Raw genomic sequence first — 19,852 nt, forward strand, 5'->3', positions numbered from 1 at the left:
TCCTTCTAAATAAACCGTTGTATTATAACTTGGTGTTGTGTGTTTTTTTTTAACTTTTGAATGCTGTACACATTCAAGGATACGATCCCACATTGGTGTTTTTAGTTTTTAGCCTCTGACGATGAAAAATGCCTTTGCTACTGTAGAAATCTGTCAAACATTTAGTTGGGAAACTAAGCACCTGCAATGTGAGGTTTTATTCAGATGGAAAGATAACAAGTGTATATTCCCGCATGATCTGTCCAAGTTTCAGGAAACTCCTGTTGCTCCAGAAATATTTGGATTGACTGTGAGAGACGTCAATCAGAGAGCCCACCCACTCTGCCCATTGTCTCCTCCTTCCTCTTCCAGAGCTGGTTCACTTCCTATAGGGACTGAAAACCAAGTGAGGAGATGGTGAGTGAAGGAGCCGCTTTTATACAAATTGTATCCCATAATATCCATATCAATCTTCAGGCAGTCTGACTATACTGTGTGCAGTCAGTGATGGAAATGTCCTTCATGCTGTGTGAGAAGATCCAACTGATGCTGTTTATTTGATGCTTTGTGCTGAACTGTTTGGAGTTGTGTTGGAAATTGTTTTTATTGGAAGCATTTCCCTCTGATTTCCAGGCTGAGTTTTGTTGTTGGCTTATTCCTGAATATGAAAAGGTGAAGTATCATTATGTGGAAGGTGGAGTGTGTCTGAGAATTTTTAGTAATATCCTTTTGTTGAGTTCTGTGTGTGGGTGTTGGGAACTGGTTATTATCCTTTGGGCTGGGAATTAATTAATTGAAAAACAAGAGGGGAGAATGGCCAGACCAGATGTCTCTCACAACCTATCCAAATTTTACTGGAGGATTTGAAGTAGTCTTCTGGATTATTGTCTGTATCTGTTCATGATAGTTTCACGCTATCTGTGAGCTGACAGCTTTTTGAACCTTCACTATTTAACAGTTACTATCCCCTTACCTGCATGACATTCAGAGCTGAAAATGTGTTGCTGGTTAAAGTACAGCAGGTCAGGCAGCATCCAAGGAACAGGAAATTCGATGTTTCGGGCCAGAGCATTCCTGATGAAGGGCTCTGGCCCGAAACGTCGAATTTCCTGTTCCTTGGATGCTGCCTGACCTGCTGTGCTTTAACCACCAACACATTTTCAGCTCTGATCTCCAGCACCTGCAGACCTCACTTTTTACTACTGCATGACATTCAGCAAGCTAAGGCCACCCAGGGCTGAAAATGTGTTGCTGGAAATGCGCGGCAGGTCAGGCAGCATCCAAGGAACAGGAGAATTGACTGTTCGGGCATAAGCCCTTCTTCACCCAGGACCACCCAGACCAAACAGACCACTTGATTAGCACCCATCCAATATCTGTGCTGAAAATGTGTTGCTGGAAAAACGCAGCAGGTCAGGCAGCATCCAAGGTGCAGGAAATTCAGCGGTTCGGGCATAAGCCCTTCATCAGGAATCTTCAACATTAATTAATTTCACACCAACAGTAGCAGCTCTGTATACCAACTACAAGATGCACTGGAGCATCTCATCAAGGTTCCTTCCAAACACACAACTTCTATCAGTTATACATTTATAATTGCATTCGGGGCATGAAGATAACCAAGAAACAGCAGGCCCATTAGAGATGGGAAATGCAATCTGGAGCCAGATGATGTTTTTGAGGTTTTTTTCATTTATTAGCAAATTTTTTTTTTAACTTTACAAACATATGAAATACTTTTAAAAATTAATAACAAATAACAGTATAATAAAAAGAAAAAAAGCACAAATTACATTACAACTACTAACCACTACCTACTAATCAAATCCTAGTACTGTGCAAAGCAACACCAAACAAAAAAGAAAGAAATGCATAAAAAAACCACAAAATACAGAACAGCTATGATCAACACAAAGCTCCCAAACAAAGGAACGGGAGCATTGTGTATATATACCCATATTAACTCGGGAGACCCCCTCCAAGGCCCAGGGCTTGACAAATTTAATCATCCTGGTTAAACAAACGCCCTAATTAAGATAACTGACAAATCTATATCCAAATAACTCAAGTAGGGCTGCCATGTCTTATAAAAATTGTCTGTTGTGTGGTGCACTATGTTTGTAAAAAAAAAGTCCAAGGGAATGTGCTCCATAATTAATTTTTGCCATCCCAGCAAGCCCGGCGGGTTCTCAAACACCCAGTTCATCAGAATATACTTCCGTGAACAGAATGCAAGAATATTAAATAGTTTCTTCCCATGCCCGTCTAAAGATGGTAAATTCGGTAAACCTAAAAAGAGAGATATCAGGTCTACTTTGACGTCAGTCCTCAATACCTTCCCTATCTCTCCCACCACAGCGCTCCAATAAACACGCAGCCTATGACATGTCCAGAAGCAATGGGTAAGAGTACCTACATTTATTTTACATTTGGGGCACACTGAAGATGCCCCTTTTTAAAACTTCGCCAGACAGTCTGGTGCCAGATGAGCCCTGTGCAGAACCTTTAACTGCGTAGCGCATGTCCTGTTACAGACTGAGATCTTTCGAGTATTCTCCCATATGTTCTCCCATGTTTCAGAAGAGATCTCCACTCCCAGTTCTTGCTCCCAGACCTCACATAACCGGTTAATATCCTGCCAGGCTTTACCACCCAGCGGACGTTAGAGGGCACTAACCGAAAGGGTGCTTGTGGAACGTAGCAACAACCTCTTTGTATCGGACTTATAGGGCTTAGTGAGAAGCGTAGTCTTCTTCTAGATGAAATCCTTAACCTGAAAAAAATGGAAAAGATCTCTGCTGGGCAACCCGTGTTTGCGGCTCAGTTGCTCAAAAGACATCATAACCTCCCCGTCAAACAAGTCTCCCAAATTAGAAACTCCTCTTGCTGCCCATAGTTTGAACCCTGAGTCCATCATCCCTGGTCGGAACCCTGGAATGTCAAGTATAGGTGTAAGTGGTGAAGTCTTGGATAAACAACCCTCACTCTGACGCATCGCCCTCCATGCCTTGACTGAACTAATGACAATGGGGTTCCGGCAATGGTCCATAACTGTCCTCATCTTATCCATGAACAACAGGTTAAAAGAGGATACTTTGCTTGGGAGGCCTCGATATCCAGCCATATTGAGTTTGGATCGTCACCTACCCAATCACAGACAAAGGACAGCAGGGAACTCAACTGATACCTTCTGGTGTCTGGGAAATAACTCCTCCCCCCTCCATGAGGCAACTGCAATTTAGTAAGTTTGATGAGGAGTCACCCATGATGCCAGACAAAGGAACCAAACCACCTCATAAGCTTCTGCAGCTTTGACCCGGGAAACATTATAGGGAGCATACGTGTGGGATAAAGCAAACGATGAAGAACATTCATCTTAATGAGAGATATTCAGCCCAGCCATGATTTTGGAAGAGCCTCCCATCTCTGGAGATCTCGCCTAATATTGTCGAGCAAGTGAGCAAAGTTAGTCCGAAATAACAGATCAAACCTGGGGGTAATAAAAAATGCCTAGGTATTGGAACCCTGCCTGTGACCACTTAAAAGGGAACTTAGGGCCATCTTCAACTTGTGGCACATCCTTAAGGTTCCCCAAAGGCATAGCCTCCGATTTTGCAAAATTAATCTTATATCCTGAAATAGCCCCAAATGAATTATACATTGTATCAAATGGGTACGGAGGTCATCGGATTCGATAAAAACAGAAGGACATCATCTGCATACAGTGTAATCTTGTGTGCTCTCGATCCCACTTCCGGAGTGGTTATGTGAATGTTCTGACGAATGGCCTCTGCCAGCGGCTCTATCACCAACGTAAGCAAAAATGGTGAGAGGGGGTAGCCTTGCTGACTACCCTTACCAATCATAAAATTCCCAGACCTCACCCGTTGGTGATGACCGCGGGCAGAGAGTGGCAATATAAAACCTCCACCCACCTAGCAAAGACTCCACCCAACCCAAACTGTTCTAAGACATAAAAAAAGATATGGCCATTCCACCCTGTCAAATGCTTTCTCTGCATCTAAGGAAATCACCAACCCTTGAATCGATTGTTGCTGACAAGCTTGGACCATATTCAGCAACTTTCTAATATTATTAGAGGACGTACGGCCCCTTATAAAACCTGTCTGGTCCTCTTTAGTAATATGGGGCAACACCCTTTCTAATCTCAGCGCCAGGATCTTGGACAGAATCTTGAAGCCTGAATTTAATAGAGAAATGGGCCTGTATGAGGCGCAATCCTCTGGAACCTTCCCCTTCTTAAGAATTAGGGAAATATTAGCTTCTCTCAAAGATGGTGGTAGGCGTTCATACATATAGGAGTGATTGTACATCTCCAACATTGGCCCTGACAGAATCCCTATAAACTCCTTATAAAACTCACCCTGAAGACCATCAGGGCCAGGCGCTTTCCCACTCTGAAGTTGCCTAGCTGCCTTCTGTATTTCCTGAACTGTCAAGGGGGCATTAAGGAGAGAGGCCTGTTCCAAGGTTACCCCTGGGAGGTCCAGTTTCTTAAAAAAGATCTCCATTTTAGCCCTTCTGTCCTCGCAACCTTCAGACCGATACAATTCAGAGTAAAAGCTCTGAAAAGCCTCATTAATCATTTTAGCATTGTATGTAAGGACCCCGGTGCTGTCTCTGATTGCAGTAATGGATTGGGGAACACGCTTTTTCCTAGTCAGGTACGCTAAGTACTTCCCTGGCCTATCCCCATATTCAAACAGACTTTGTCTAGCAAAAGCAAGTTTTTGCTTTGCGGTTTGTGTCAATATTGAATTCAAGGCAGCCCGGATGGCCGTGATCCACTGTAGATTAATCACCGAAGGCCGCGCACAATGTGCCACCTCAGTGGCTTTCAACCGCGTCTCAAGTAGACGCTGCTGTTCCTTCTTCTGTCGTTTCTGGCTTGCCAAATAGGAAATAACTAGTCCCCTAGCAAAGGCCTTAGCAGTCTCCCGTAGCATAGATGGAGTACTATGTCAACAATTCCTTAAACTCCTTCAAAAAATATTCGACAAATTTGGAATCCTTAAGGAGAAAAGGGTCCAAACGACAGTGCCGTAAACCTAGTCCCTCACTCTTGGCCTTAACCTCCAAATACACTGCTGCATGATCAAAGATAGCTATATTCCCAATTTTACAACCCATAATCGAATCCAGAAGGGCCAAGGGAGCTAGAAAGAGGTCAATCCTCATGTGACCTTTATGTGGGTTTGGAAAAAAGGTGAAGTCCCTGCCGGTAGGGTGAAGACATCTCCAAATATCCACCAGCCCCAACTCCTCGCATAAGTCAACCACCTGCTTGGCCTGTGAAGAAATAGTTGGGGGCCCACAAGGCATCCTGTCCACTGTCGGATCGAAAAGACAATTAAAATCCCCCCCCCCCCCCCGGTGTTCCAAAAGCACTCAACTTAGAGAAAGCACTAATCAAAAATTTGAGGGGATGCGCCGGAGGACAGTAGACATTTAAAATGCCATATTCCTCCCCATGTATCAGGGCTTTAAGTTTCACAAACCGTCCCTGCTCATCTTTCACCTGCTCTAATAATGTGAATGGAAGATTTTTCTGGATAAGTATAGCCACTCCTCTACTTTTAGTAGTAAAGGATGAAAAGAATACCCGGTCATAACCCCCCCCCACCTCCACTGTAATTTCAGGTGTTCCCCGTCATCAAGATGGGTTTCCTGAAACAAAACAATATCAACCCTTTCCCTCTTAAGGCTAGAAAGCACTATTTTTCCTTTTAACAGGCAAATGACTTTCCTTAATGTTCCAGGTGCACCATTTAATTAGACACTTAGTCATATCCCCTTTCAGAGACCCTTGAACCCCTGGGAGGGAGAACCCTGCTTAGAAAGCACCGAGCATAAGTAAATAAAGACTCATAGAGTCGAAGAAGTATATATACAAAAACTACTCTATCATAGCTATAAATAACTATTACTACCAAAAAACTACAAAAAACCCCAACTATAAAACCTTGAATGGAAGACACTTCCCCCTGCCCATAGTGGGCACTCACCCTACCCATCCCCTCCTTTACAGCTCCTTCAAACCTGGACTGTGCCCCAGCCTTAGGCCAGAAAAAAAAGGAGATGATCCTTAAATCAACAGAAAAAAGACCAAGTCAGGATGAGCAGTCCACCCATCCCTGGCTTCATGTCACCCCTACTTGTGACTAAAAGAGAAACAAAAAAAAGGGGGGGGGGAAACAACAAAGAACAGCCACAAAATTTCTCATCAGAAAATCCAGTTATTAAAAAAAAGGAACAACTTATTCCAAGGTCTTTTCCCCCCTTTCCAAAAAGGAAATTATTAGGGAGAAAGAAAGGAATTTTTTTAAAAAAGGAAGGGAAAACATGGGGAAAGATAGAAAAGAGGACAATCATTAACCATATTCTTCAGGCCAAACCGTCTATTTTAAAGCTTCTACAAAGATTTTAGCTTTATCCGCTGAGTCAAATTTATAAACTGAGTCCTTGTGGCTGAAATGGAGCACTGTGGGGTAACTCATGGAGTACGGAATACCCAGGTTCCTCAGCCTTTTTTTAACTTCATTGAAGGACTTCCTCTTTCGAATTACAGCTGCAAAGAAATCCTGGAAAAACATGATTTTTGACCCCTTGTACAGCAGTGCCTGCGGATCTTTCCCCAGGGATCTGGAAGCTTCTATGACTTTTTGCTTGTCCTTATATGAATGGAAGTGCGCTAGGACCGAGCGGGAGTGCTGCACAGGGCCTGACCTGTGCATTGTAACCCGATAAGCCCTTTCAATCTGTAGCCTGCTGGACTCCATGTGAAGGCCTAAAAACTTCGGCAGCCAGTTTTCAATGAAATTGACTGACTGCTCACCTTCAGGGAGCCCAACAATTCGGAGATTTATCCTCCGACCTTGATTTTCGAGGTCGTCGATATGGTCTCTCAAGGCCCGCACCTCTCGCTCTAGCACCTGGATCCGACTGGATGAGGACTCCATTGCAACTTCCAAGGCCTTTGTTCGACCCTCCACCTCCTCCAGCCTCTCCCCGAGGCCCTGGATCCCCTGCTCATGCCTCTGCAGCATGGGATGCGATAGGTTCGACCTGGGCATGAACCTCCCCATGGGATCTCCTCAATCTCAGCCTCAACTTTCAAAGTAAGTCTCTGCATTGCCGCAGCCAATTCATGTGAGTCTGTCAGGTCCCCAGGGGGGTCAGGAGAGGCTGCTGCTGCTGCAGTCTTTGGTGTTGTAGGTGCTGCAGGTGAGTGTCCTCCCTGCTGCTGTTTGCTTGTTCCTTTTCCCTTTGGCATCCTTCCCATTCCCAAATATTAACAAATATGTGTTCTGTAAGGTTTCAAACTAATAATTCCACCACATAAGTTGGCCAGGATGGCAAAAAACACCAGTATTCCTTGGCTGTTAGGCAGAGATGTCCACGGCAGTTTTACAGAATCGCTGTCATCTTGCTAAGTCCCCATTTTTGAGATTTAAATGAATGCATTGTGTCTATATTCCATTTAGAGAAGAACAATGTAGATGTCAGGGTGGGGATACTGTGATATAGTCTGTATGTTGATTCACATTGATAGTGAGGAGGTATTAGCAATTTTAGCAGTCTTAAAAATGGATTAACCCCAGGGCTAGATATAGTGTATCCCAAACTGCAGTGGGAGTCAGAAGGGGAAATTGCAGGGGCTCTGCCATTAATTCTCAAATTCTCTCTGATCACAGGAGAGACACTGGAGTACTGGAGGGTGTTACAAGGAGGTCATAGCTGGGTACTAAATATTCCGCTTTAGGTGACTTTTCCAAGGTACAGACAGGAAGGAAAAAGTGATAGGGTAGCATTGTCAGTGTCAAAAGAATAAGTACAATAGCAAGAAATAATCTTGGATCAAAAGATGCAGAATCCACATGAGTGGATGTAAGACATTGGTAGGAGTAGTCCCTAGGACCCTTAATAATAGCTATACAGTATAAGAGAATATATTATAAGGGAATGAAGGCATGTAACACATGCAGTACATTAAACATGGTTGACTTTAATCTTCTTGTAGATTGGGATAATCAGATTTGCTTCAGAAGAACGCATAGAGTGTAATCAGGACTGTTTTCCAGAACAATATGTAGTATATTCAACCATGTATCAGGCTGTTTTGAGCTGGTGATATGTAATGAGTCAGGCTTAATGAATGATACCAGGATAAATAATCTCCTTGGAAACAGTGACTGTAAATTGATAGAATTTCACATTCAGTTTGAATGGGAGAATATTCATTCAGCAACAACTGTGCTAAGCTTAAATAAGGCTAATTGTCAAGGAAAGAGGGCAAAGCTGGCTGGAGCAGACTGGGAAAAGAGTTTAGCAGCAAAGATATTAGAGGAACAATAGCAGATGTTGAAGAAAATAGTTCATGGCTCTTCCTTATGGCCCAGTGAGGAAGAAGTGTTCTCTGAAGTGGATGAGCCAAACATGATTAACCAGGGTAGTTGAGGATAGCAACAAATTATGTTTTAATTTCTTTCAATGTGACAAAGATACTAGTAAGCCAAAGGTCTTAAAAGCCAACAAAAGATGACCAAAAAAAATGGAGAAAGTAAACTTTGAGGGTAAACTTGCGAGTAATATAAAAACAGACGGCAAGAGTTTCTTTAAGTATATAAAACGGAAGCCAAAGTGAATATAAACACCTTAGAGAACAAGGCTGGGAAGGTATAATGGGGAACCAGAAAATGGCAAGGGAGTTGAATAAATACTTTGCATCAGTCTTCACAGTAGAAGGTATTAATAGCTTTTCAAAATTACTGGTTAATCAAGGGGCAAGAGGAGGAGAGGAAATAAATATAATAACTGTCACTGGAGAAGAAGTGCTAAGGAAACTAGTAGGGCCAAAGATTGCGAAGTCCCATAGACCTGATGGGATGCATCCTAGGATATTAAAGGAAGTCACTACAGAGATGGTGGAAGTACTCAAATAATTTTCTAAAAATCCTTAGTTTGTGGTGAAGTCCCAGAGAATTGGAAAACTTCTCATGTAATACCTTTATTTAAAAAGGAATGGAGACATAAAGCAGTTATCTATAGGCCAGTTAATTTAATGTCTGTTATTGGGAAAATGTCACAGTCTAATAAAAAGAATGTAATAGCATTCATTTAGACAAGGTTTATGAAGGTTTCTAGCTCAGGTTGAGGTTTAGGGTGTAGGTTTGCTCGCTGAGCTGTAGGTTTGATATCCAGATGTTTCATTACCTAGCTAGGTAACATCATCAGTGGTGACCTCCAAGTGAAGCGAAGCTGTTGTCTCCTGCTTTCTATTTATATGTTTGTCCTGGATGAGGTTCCTGGGGTTCATCGTGATGTCATTTCCTGCTCATTTTCTGAGGGGTTGATAGATGGTATCTAGATCTATGTGTTTGTTTATGGTGTTGTGGTTAGAGTGCCAGGCCTCTAGGAATTCTCTGGCATGTCTTTGCTTAGCCTGTCCCAGGATAGATGTGTAGCACACAAATCCACCAACACTCTCAAACAAAAACTAACAAACTTAAAAGACCCAGTACAACCCACAGACAAAACCAACGTCATCTACAAAATTCCATGCAAGGACTGCCACAAACACTACTTAGGACAAATAGGAAGAAAGTTAGCCACCAGGATACATGAACACCAGCTAGCCACAAAAAGACACGACCCTCTCTCCCTCGTAGCCCTACACAAGGATGAAAAAAAAACTACCAATTCGACTGGGACAACACATGTATCCTGGGACAGGCTAAGCAAAGACATGCCAGAGAATTCTTATAGGCTGACATTCCAACCACAACGCCATAAACAAACAGATCTAGGTATCATCTATCAACCCCTCAGAAAACAAACAGGAAATGACATCACCACAAACCCCAGGAACCCCATCCAGGACAAACATATAAATAGAAAGCAGGAGACAACAGCTTCGCTTCACTTGGAGGTCGCCACTGATGATGTTACCTAGCCAGGTAATGAAATGGCTGGATATCAAACCTATAGCTCATCGAGCAAACCTACACCCTATTCATTTAGCCATACGTAGTATAATCAAACAGAGTTATCACAACTTCATGAGAGGGGAAAGAATGCCTGACAAATTTACTAGAGTTCTTTAAGGAGGTGATAAGCAAGATAAATAAGGGGGAAGCAGTGCATGCAATATATTCGGATTTTCAAAAGGCATTTGAGATGGTACCACGTCAGGCTATTGAATAAGATAAGAGCCCATGACAGTATATTAGCGTGGATAGATGATTGGCTAACTAATAGAAACCAGAGTTGTGAGAAGGGGAGAATTTTCAGGACAGCTACCTTTCACTATGGCATGCCACAAAAATCAGTGCTGGGCTACAGTTATAACCTATGTATATTATAACATCACTTGGATAAAGAAATTTAATGCACTATAGCCAAAGTTGTGGATGGCGCCAAAATAGGTGGGAAGGCAAGTAGTGAGGATAACACAAAAAGGCACCAAGTGGATATAGACAGTTTAAGAGAGTGTGCAGAAACTTCTTAGATCAAATACAATATGGGAAAATGTGAAGTTAAGCACTTTGACAGGAATAGAGGAGCTGAACATTATTTAAGTGGAGAAAGACTGCAGAACAGAGGGATTTGTGATTTCTTGTCCAAGAATGACAAAAAGTTTGCATCCAAGTTCAGGTAATAGGGAAGGCAAAATATATCTTGGCCTTCATTGCAAAGGCATTGGAATATAAGAGTAGGAGATTTTGCTGAAAAGGCACTAATGAGACAACAGCAGGAAGACTGTGAACAGTTTTAGGTCTCTTATCTAAGTAAAGATGTACTGACATTGGAGGCAGTTCAAAGAACATTCACTGGACAGAAATCAGGTATGGAGGGAGTGTCTTATGAGAAGGGGTTTAGTAGGTTGGGCCTGTACTCATTGGAATCTGGAAGAATAGAAGCATCCTTGTTGAAATGCGTAAGATTCTTGGGACATTCAACAGGTTAAATGAGGAAAAGTTGTTTCCCATTGTGGGGTGTCTATGACCAAAGGGAATAATTTCAAAATAAAAGAACACACATTTATGACAGATGAGGAGGAATTTCTTGTTAGGGTAGTGAACTTGTAGAATTCTTTCCTACAGGAGCATGTCAAGGTTGGATCTTGAAAGAGATTCAGATGGAGATCAGTAGGAGAATTTTTTTAATCAGCCAGGGAATTAAGTGTTATAGGGAAAAGGCAGGAAAATGGAGCTGAGGATTATCAGACCAGCATGATCTCACTGAATGGCAGAGCAGATCTGATGGGCTAAATGGCCCACTTCTGTTCCTGTGCCTTATGGTGTGATAAGTACTCTTATTCAGTAAGAATAGGAGAGATAAATCGAGGAATAACAGGCCACTGTGTCTAATATCAGTGGTAGGGAAACAATTGGAAAACATTCTGGGGGACTGAATTAATCTCTATCTGAAGAGGCAAGGAATAATCTAGTGTCATAAGTGTGACTTTTTCAGGGGAGATCATGTCTAACAAATTTGATTGCCTTTTTCAAGGCTTGATATTGGCTTTTGACAAGATCTCAAATGGGAAATTGGCTAAGGAGGTAGGAACATGTGGGATCCATATAGTTGGATTGGTCAGATGTACAGGAGGTAAACAGAATTTAATCCTGAAAAGTGTAAGGTGATGAGTTTTCGATGGACTAACAAGGCAAGGGAGAACATGATAAGTGGTCGGTGTCCAGGAAATACAGAGGATCTGAGGGACATTGGTGTGGATGTCCATGGATCCTTGAAGGCAGCAGGACAGGTGGATAATGTGGTTAAGCAGGCAAATGGAATACTTGCCTTTATAAGTTAACATATTGACTAAAGAAGCCGTGAGCTATACAAGGTTGGTTAGGTTGGAGTGCTGTGTCCAGTTCTTATTGCCACGATATTGGAAGGATGTGTTTACATTAGAGAGGGTGCAGAGGAGATTCACTAGGATGTTGCCTGGGCTGGAGTTTTTCAGCTATGAATAGAGACTCGATAGAATGACATTGTATTCCTCACAACAGAGAAGGCTGAGGGGGTGGGTGTGACCTAATCGGGGTGTACAGGTTAATTGGGGGGGGGGGCATACGCTACGTTGGAAGAAACTTTTTCCTTTATAGCTCAGTAACCAGGATCATAGATTTGAGGGAAGGGGACGAGGCTTTATAAGGGATTTGAGTTACTAAAAGTTTCACCAGAGGTTGGGAGATATCTAGAATTCACTGCGTGAAAGAATGTTGGAAGCCTTCACAACATTTATGAAGTACTTAGATGATCACTTGAAACATCACAGCATTGGAGGATATAAGCCATGTGCTGGTAAATATGATTTGAGCAGATAGGTGCTTGACAAGTAACATGTAACATGGGCACAAAGGCCAAGGGGCATCTTTCTGTGCAGTAAATCTCCTTGACTCAAAGAAAGGCAACAGATGAATGGGAATATCACATTGTATAAGTTCCCTGAGAAGCAACATACCATTCTGACTTGGAACTATATCGACATTCTTTCGCTATCATTGAGGCAAAGTCCTGGAATTCTTTTCTGACCAGCAGAGTAATTATAATGCAATTAACTGTCATGTTTCAAGAAAGCAGATCATCACCAAGGGCAGTTAGGGATGGGCACAAATGCTGACCTAGCTAGTGACCTCAACATTCTCTATAAGTATGATAAAGAACTGAGGAGTCAGATCTTCAGCAAAGGAGGAGACAAAGTTGGAGGAAATCATGTTTCTATTTCCTATTTTACAGAAGAATTGCACCATACTACACCAGAGAATACAGACAGGATAGACACTGCAGATTGATCTTGAGCATCACCCAGGGAACATCTGCACAACTGTGGGAAGGCATTCAGTTCCTTCACACCATTGCTCAACAGCGAGAAGGTTGGGCATTCAAACCATCATCTGGAAATCGTTTGGATAAGGGGAGCTTTGACATATCATTAACCATTCTCTCATTCCTGCAGGTGTGAGGCTGTTCAAATGAGAGGTCTATGAGGAGGTTACCCAATCTTGTGAGGATTTGGTACAGAGCAGGTGTACCTGCCATACTACTATTAATGCAAGGCCAGCTAAATGAAGGAGAAACCATTCAAGTGTGACGTTTGTGATCGAACTTTTGCAAGGTCATTGACACTCACAAATCACCGACGCATTCACACTGGGGAGAAGCCATTCAAATGTGAGGTTTGTAACAAGGGCTTCACACAGCTGTCAGGCCTGGTGAAACACCGGCCCATTCACACAGGAGACAAACCATTCAGATGTGAGGTTTGTGACAAATCTTTCTCACAGTCATCCAGCCTCCTTGTACACCAACGCATTCATACTGGAGAGAAACCATTCAGATGTGACGTGTGTGATAAAGCGTTTTCAACATTGGCAGAACTTCGAAAACACCAACGAATTCACACGGGGGAGAGACCATTCACGTGTGATGTGTGTGACAAATCGTTCTCTCAGTCATCTACCTTCCATACACACCAACGCATTCACACTGGTGAGAAACCATTCAAGTGTGAGGTGTGTGATAAATCATTTTCGCGATCAGGGAACCTCTATGCACACCAACGCATTCACACAGGGGAGAAACCATTTACTTGTGAGGTTTGTGACAAATCATTCTCAAGGTCATGGAGTCTCCTCCTCCATAAAAGAATCCACATGGGGAAGTAACCCTTTGATGTTTGTGAACATTTTGCTATGACTTTGTGAAAACACAGAATTCATACGGTGAAACTTTTCAGGTGCAACTTTTATGACTAGGCTTTCCCAGAGTTAGGATATGTCCTTGTCCATCAATGTACTAACATGGAAGGAAGTCTGTCGCTCTTACTTCTGCAATAAAACTCTCACACAGTTGTTGGAATTCATCGAACATGAGTGAACCCAAACAAATTCCTACCAATCTGGGATCAGAGTGTTTCCCTGTACCCAGTCTCACTGTGCAGGGTGTTCAGTGGGACTGGGTCACAGAACAAGAAGCAACTTTCACTCCCATCAAACAACTAGTGATGACATCACCAGTGCTGAGGGATGATGATGTAACAATGGAGTCACCCTGCAGTGTGATGTCAGTGAAACAGGACTTGGAGTAACCCCCAGGCAGTGAGGACAACCTGCTGTGTTTGTATCCAGAGGGTTTACACAAACTGAACAACTCTGGTACAGATTTAGAAATTTGTTTGTGAAGATTCCTTCCACCACCTGTTTTTGAGAGTGCAAGAAATGGTGGTGTCTGACCACAAGCCAATTCAAAGCATCTTTTTCATTTCAGGCTATTGTCATTCATTGTTTGATGTGAGTGAAAGCAGTTTTTTCTTCTGTACCCAATACCACTGAAAATCCTTACCTGGTATAGAGATTTGCATGGTGACATAGTATCTATTCTATAGGATCGCCACAGGATGTTTTTTTGTTTGTAGAGATATCACTCGGAAATGAAGTACCAGGGAGCAGATAGACATTGTTGACAGACAATTATAATTCCCCAAGACCCTGTGACAAAGTTTCTTGACTCTGAATTAGATTATATAGAGGAACCTTTACACTGGAAAGATTAGACAGGTACAAACGTGGTCACCTCCTCGGCAGCTGTGTAACTAACCTCCTAATTACACACACCGAAGCTTCACAACTCCCCATTTCATCCTCTGACAAACCAATTGAATCCTTCATTGATATATATATATATATGAGACAGTCTTAGAATGTAGCAGGTATGTCATGAAAAAGTGGATTGTTGTCCAGTCCAGCAACTAATGATCTGTGATTTTTGAGAAGATTTGTAGCTCAGGTTGAGGTTCAGCTTAGGAAACATTCTCCTGAGAGCAGACACAAGATGAACAATTTATGGAAACTTGTGTATATACACTACAAAGAGATTTGAATGCTTAAAAGTATCATGTGTGCAATATGCATATGAGCAGATAAAAATGAAAAGAATGAATAAGAACATGTTTTTATATTCATGTGATAGCTTTTCTTGATAGGTTTTTATGTGGAGTAACCTGCAAATAACAGTGCATATGAGTTTTTTTTTAATTAATCAAGTATTTTTGGAGAAATACCTTTACACACAATGTCTTGCTGTATGAATGTGATATTTGGTGTCATCATATGTAAACACAGGTTTGAGGACAGTGACCATTTTGTACACTATATGTAACATTGTTTGAAGTTCAAATTGCTCCAATTATTTCTGGAGCAACATTAATTTCCAGAAGCTTCTGAAACTGATTGGTGAAATGGAGGAGATTTTGAGCAGAAAATTGGATGAGGATTTAAATTGTCATTGTCCCAACTGAATAAAACCTCACTTATTGCAGCTGCTGTCTCAGTTCCCCTGGTAAATGTTTGACAAGAGATTTCTAGTGTGGAAATAGCATTCTTCACACTAAGAGGCTTTCAAATTGACATCAGTGTGGGATGTGTAGCCATGGATATGTTTGACAGCAGATTAGAAGAGGAAGACACATCGTCCAGTGTAGTGAAGCTGTGCTTTGGTGGAATCAGCACATGCACTGGAGAAGAACATAGGAGTGAGGAATAAATGGGGGATTGAGTTTGGAGGAACGTACTGATCAGGGAGGAATGGGAGCAATTTCCTCTATTCTTCTTCTCCACTCCTACTTCTGCTTTCTTCCTCCATTCTCCACTTTGACCTGCTTTTGACCCCTTTGTCCTTAATTCTCTTTTGTCTTTCCTGCTTTCTCTATCTCTTCTCCTCCAACCATCTCAAGATCAAAGTGACAGAGAGTGAACCTCTTAAAAGCTATCATAAGCAGAATGAAAGCAGAAACTCAAATTAATTGTGATAGTAGTGTCGTTGTGATTCTATTAGATTATTTTAACTACTTTCCTGGTTTATGTGACAGAATTGAAATAAGTTATCATCTGTAGGCCTGCAGTTTTCTGAAATAGTTACTGGCCACAGCATGGTGTCGTGAATATGACTGACTGTTGGTGCCCGAACACCTAAAAACCTGTAATGTGAAGAGCCACCTCAAACAGGCCCATTGGCAGAAACTCACCACCCTCATTATTCCCATCATTTCTTTGATTGGAACAAGCTTTCTGTCTGATGTTTAATAAATCAATGTTGAACATCACAAAAGATCAAATTTACACTTCACAAAAAATCCATTATTAATTCCTAATGCAGTCAATTTGAGATGGATTATGCTGGAAAAAAACACAAACATTCAGGCAGAACCAATACACTTGTTGTTGGTACCTATGTTTTTAAGGAATTTATTAAATCAAACTTTGAAAAGCAATTGAGAGACCAACGGAAACATAATGGAATCATCCCGTTGTCTTCATGATCAATACATTTTGTAATCATGAATTAGATAATTTTGTAAGAGTTGGAATATATTCAAAATTTCCCAGTCTTCATTCTTTATAGTATTAGTTTTCTTTTGCTTCTTAGATTTTTTAATTGGTGTGCTCATTTATATTAATGTCTGTAGTGGCTTTTGAAGGTGCTAGATACAGCTAGATACTTCTACTCTCAACTGTAGACAGATCTCTACTATCCCACGTGGGGAATGGACAAAAGGGTGGTTGAGGAGAGGAAGGCAACAGTGACTTGTTATGGAGCAGGCCAACCCTCTCCCACCCACTTCCCAAAAATATATCAAGGAGTTAGCCTAGGCTCTAACTTCTTATTTTATTTAAAGACAACTGTAAAATGATGTGTCCAGATGTGATTCGAGTGGTCAAACTACTGGGCTTTAAGCAAAACACACTTTATTTTAATGCCCAGTTAAAATAGAAACAAAAAAAATTTACGGAACATTAACTATTGAAATACTTAACAAAAGAATATGTTATTTAATTACTAATAATCTACTGTTCCAATATACGTAGCCTCCCATAAACACACTTTTGGCAAAGGCAAATTCAGTAAAACATTGTTTCATGTGCTATCTCCAATCCAGGAGAAAGGAACACCAAAACAAACCATATAGCAACAAAGAAACAACTCAAAAATTTTAACTGCAGCAGAGACAGTTGTATCTAGCACCTTCAAACCTCAATTTCAGCTGAAAACAAAACTAAAACTTTGGATCTGTGTGAGCAGAACAGAGAGATAGAAGAGATTACAGAGATAAGAGGGATGAGGACATGAAGGGATCTGAAAACAGGCTCAAAACCTCACAAAAGCCAAACACTGAGCTTTCCTCAAGAGTGGGTTATTCCTCAAGATTTATTCCTGACACATTTAGAAGTATCTAAACAACAGTAGTTCCTGAGTGAATGAAAGCAGAATGGTCCATCAGGAGTACTGATTAAAGACAATCCTTAAGATGTCCATTCCACCTGACACCAGGGACTACACCATATTTCACATGGTCACTTGCCTGCACCAAAAATATGCCCAATATGGTTCCAACCGGGATCAGGACAGTTGTAACATTCTTTCTCAACAGGCAGTTCTGAGTATACCTTGGACAAGGGAGACGTGTATGGAGAAGTTTGGTTAATGCTCACCCCAACCCTGTGCAATGTTGTGGTGGCTGCATTTTTTTTGGATGGTGGACTTAAATGGGAAAAACAAGGAACTATAGAAGAAAATGTTAAAGGATGGAAAGAATGAATTAGCAGGACTCGTACGTTGTATATACTGCCTTTCTCAGGCAGTGGGAGTGGCTGTCAGACACCTTGCTCTGTGGGTTTATATCCAGGAACAATTTGTCTTAAGATAGACTTTTAATAGGTTCTTTGTATTGTTAAGGGGGCATATTTTTAAGGTGAGAGAAGAAAGTTTAAAAAGGATGTAAGGGCCAACTTTATTTTTACACCAGAGGACGTGGTGGATGCAGGTACAGTTAAAACATTTAAAAGACATTTGGATAAATACGAATAGGAAAGGTTTGGAGGCATATGGGCCAAACACAGGGAAATGGGACTAGTTTAGTTTGATAACTTGGTTGGTGTAGACTAGCTAGACTGAAGGGTCTGTTTCCATGCTGTTTGACTGTGACTCTAATTGTGTGTGAACAGGAATACTCAGCATTGCACAATTTATTGATTAGTTCCTGGCCAGTGACTACAGCTTTGTGTTTGGAGAATTCAGCAGGAACATTCAGTCTGTGAAGGATAAAACAGCTTTCTTGGCCTCTGTTCTGTAAGTGTAGAAGTAAAAGGACATTCCAAGCAGCTAGCTACTTCCTCTCTGTGCAAATTCCCTTCTTGGAAGGAAAAGGGGAAACCATTTTCAGAGACTCTGAAAGGGTAAAACCTCAACCAGTGAATGAAAGGGTGAGAATCATTGTGTCTACCTCCTAGTCTTCATTGAAAAGTCAAAAGGAAACTGAAGAAAAGAATCTCAGCTGCTTCGGATCTGCACTGGTGCCAGAACTGTGCTTCACTGACTTTTGTTTCTTCTCCACAACCTTTAATATAAGAGAGTAAAGTCAACATTGATCAAGAGGACCAAAGGGCTGCTTTCTCATTAGAGAGAGATGACTAGTGGTAATTTAATCTGAGGGGCACCACACCTCAGGAAAGTGGTGAGTTTGAGACCTTCATGGTAAACCTCAGCTGGTGTATGAATTGAACCTGGGCTGTTGGCGTTTCTGCATTGCTAACCAGCTGTCCAGTCAACTGATCTAAGCAACACTACCCTTCCCCAAACCCCAGCTTAATATTTGTGTCTTGTCTCTTTGTGAGCCTGTTTGTACATTTATGGGAAATTTTTCAAAAGGGTAGAATTTAAGTTGTAGTGAGTTCTAAGTTGTCATTCGTGTTTCATTTCTGCCTTCAGTTAAAAACAATTGGTTTGAAATAAATACATTTTCTGTTTCATTCTAAAATTTGATGAGTGACTTCTTGTAATCGTCAGTAATAATGTAAAACTTTTGTCAGTAAAATAAATTGGGAACTTTCATGTATTCAATTGAATATTTTCACAGTTAAGACGACTGGGAATAGTGCAGACTTAATTCCAGTATACTGCCCCAGTGAGTTGTGACAGCATTGTGAATGTTCTGATTTCTCAGGAGCAATTTTCCCTGGTGTCTGTATTGCCATGTAGCCACTTGGAAACCACATGTTCACTTGCTAATCTTCCACTGTAAACTTATACTTCAATTTAAACACACAACATGCAAAGGATGCAGATATTTAAGAGGTTAAAAAAGGGGGGAACCATCGATCAGGAATGTCATCGATGTCACATCAGAGTTTCATTGCAAAACTCACACCTGAAGGATCTCTCCTTTGTGAACTGTCTGGTGGTGCAGAAGATGCCTTGCATCTGTCTTGACTTTCTGACTGTAGCTTCACAAAACACACAGAATAACATTAAAGTCTATCGCTCTAACTTGTTCCATTTTAACTCAAATCAAACTTCAGCGGATGACACAAAAGTCGGTGGAGTTGTGGACAGCGAAGAAGGATGTGGCAGGTTACAGCGGGATATAGATAAGTTGCAGAGCTGGGCAGAAAGGTGGCAAATGGAGTTCAATGTAGCTAAGTGTGAAGTCATTCACTTTGGTAGGAGAAACAAGAAGATGGATTACTGGGCTAATGGTAGGCTACTTGGTAGTGTGGATGAGCAGAGGGATCTTGGTATCCATGTACACAGATCTCTGAAAGTTGCCACCCAGGTAAATAGTGCTGTGAAGAAGGCATATGGTGTACTGGGCTTTATTGGTAGAGGAATTGAGTTCCGGAGTCCTGAGGTCATGTTGCAGTTGTATAAGACTCTGGTGCGGCCTCATCTGGAGTATTGTGTGCAGTTTTGGTCGCCATACTATAGGAAGGATGTGGAAGCATTGGAACAAGTGCAGAGGAGGTTTACCAGGATGGTGCCTGGCATGGTAGGAAGATCGTATGAGGAA

The 19,852-nt window shown here is 41.5% G+C and overlaps 1 protein-coding gene across 1 annotated transcript; it reads left to right on the plus strand.

Moving 5' to 3' along the window:
- Nucleotides 1-370: 370 nt before the first annotated feature.
- Nucleotides 371-18,744, plus strand: LOC132832795 (zinc finger protein 271-like). The gene is made up of 3 exons (XM_060850951.1): nt 371-396; nt 12,748-12,884; nt 12,968-18,744. The coding sequence occupies exon 3, from the start codon at nt 13,077-13,079 to the stop codon at nt 13,674-13,676; it is 600 nt and encodes a 199-aa protein (XP_060706934.1). The 5' UTR covers nt 371-396; nt 12,748-12,884; nt 12,968-13,076; the 3' UTR covers nt 13,677-18,744.
- The last annotated feature ends 1,108 nt before the right edge of the window (nt 18,745-19,852 follow it).

The sequence above is a fragment of the Hemiscyllium ocellatum genome, chromosome 35, assembly GCF_020745735.1.
Source record: "Hemiscyllium ocellatum isolate sHemOce1 chromosome 35, sHemOce1.pat.X.cur, whole genome shotgun sequence".
In the NCBI taxonomy this organism is placed as follows: domain Eukaryota; kingdom Metazoa; phylum Chordata; class Chondrichthyes; order Orectolobiformes; family Hemiscylliidae; genus Hemiscyllium; species Hemiscyllium ocellatum.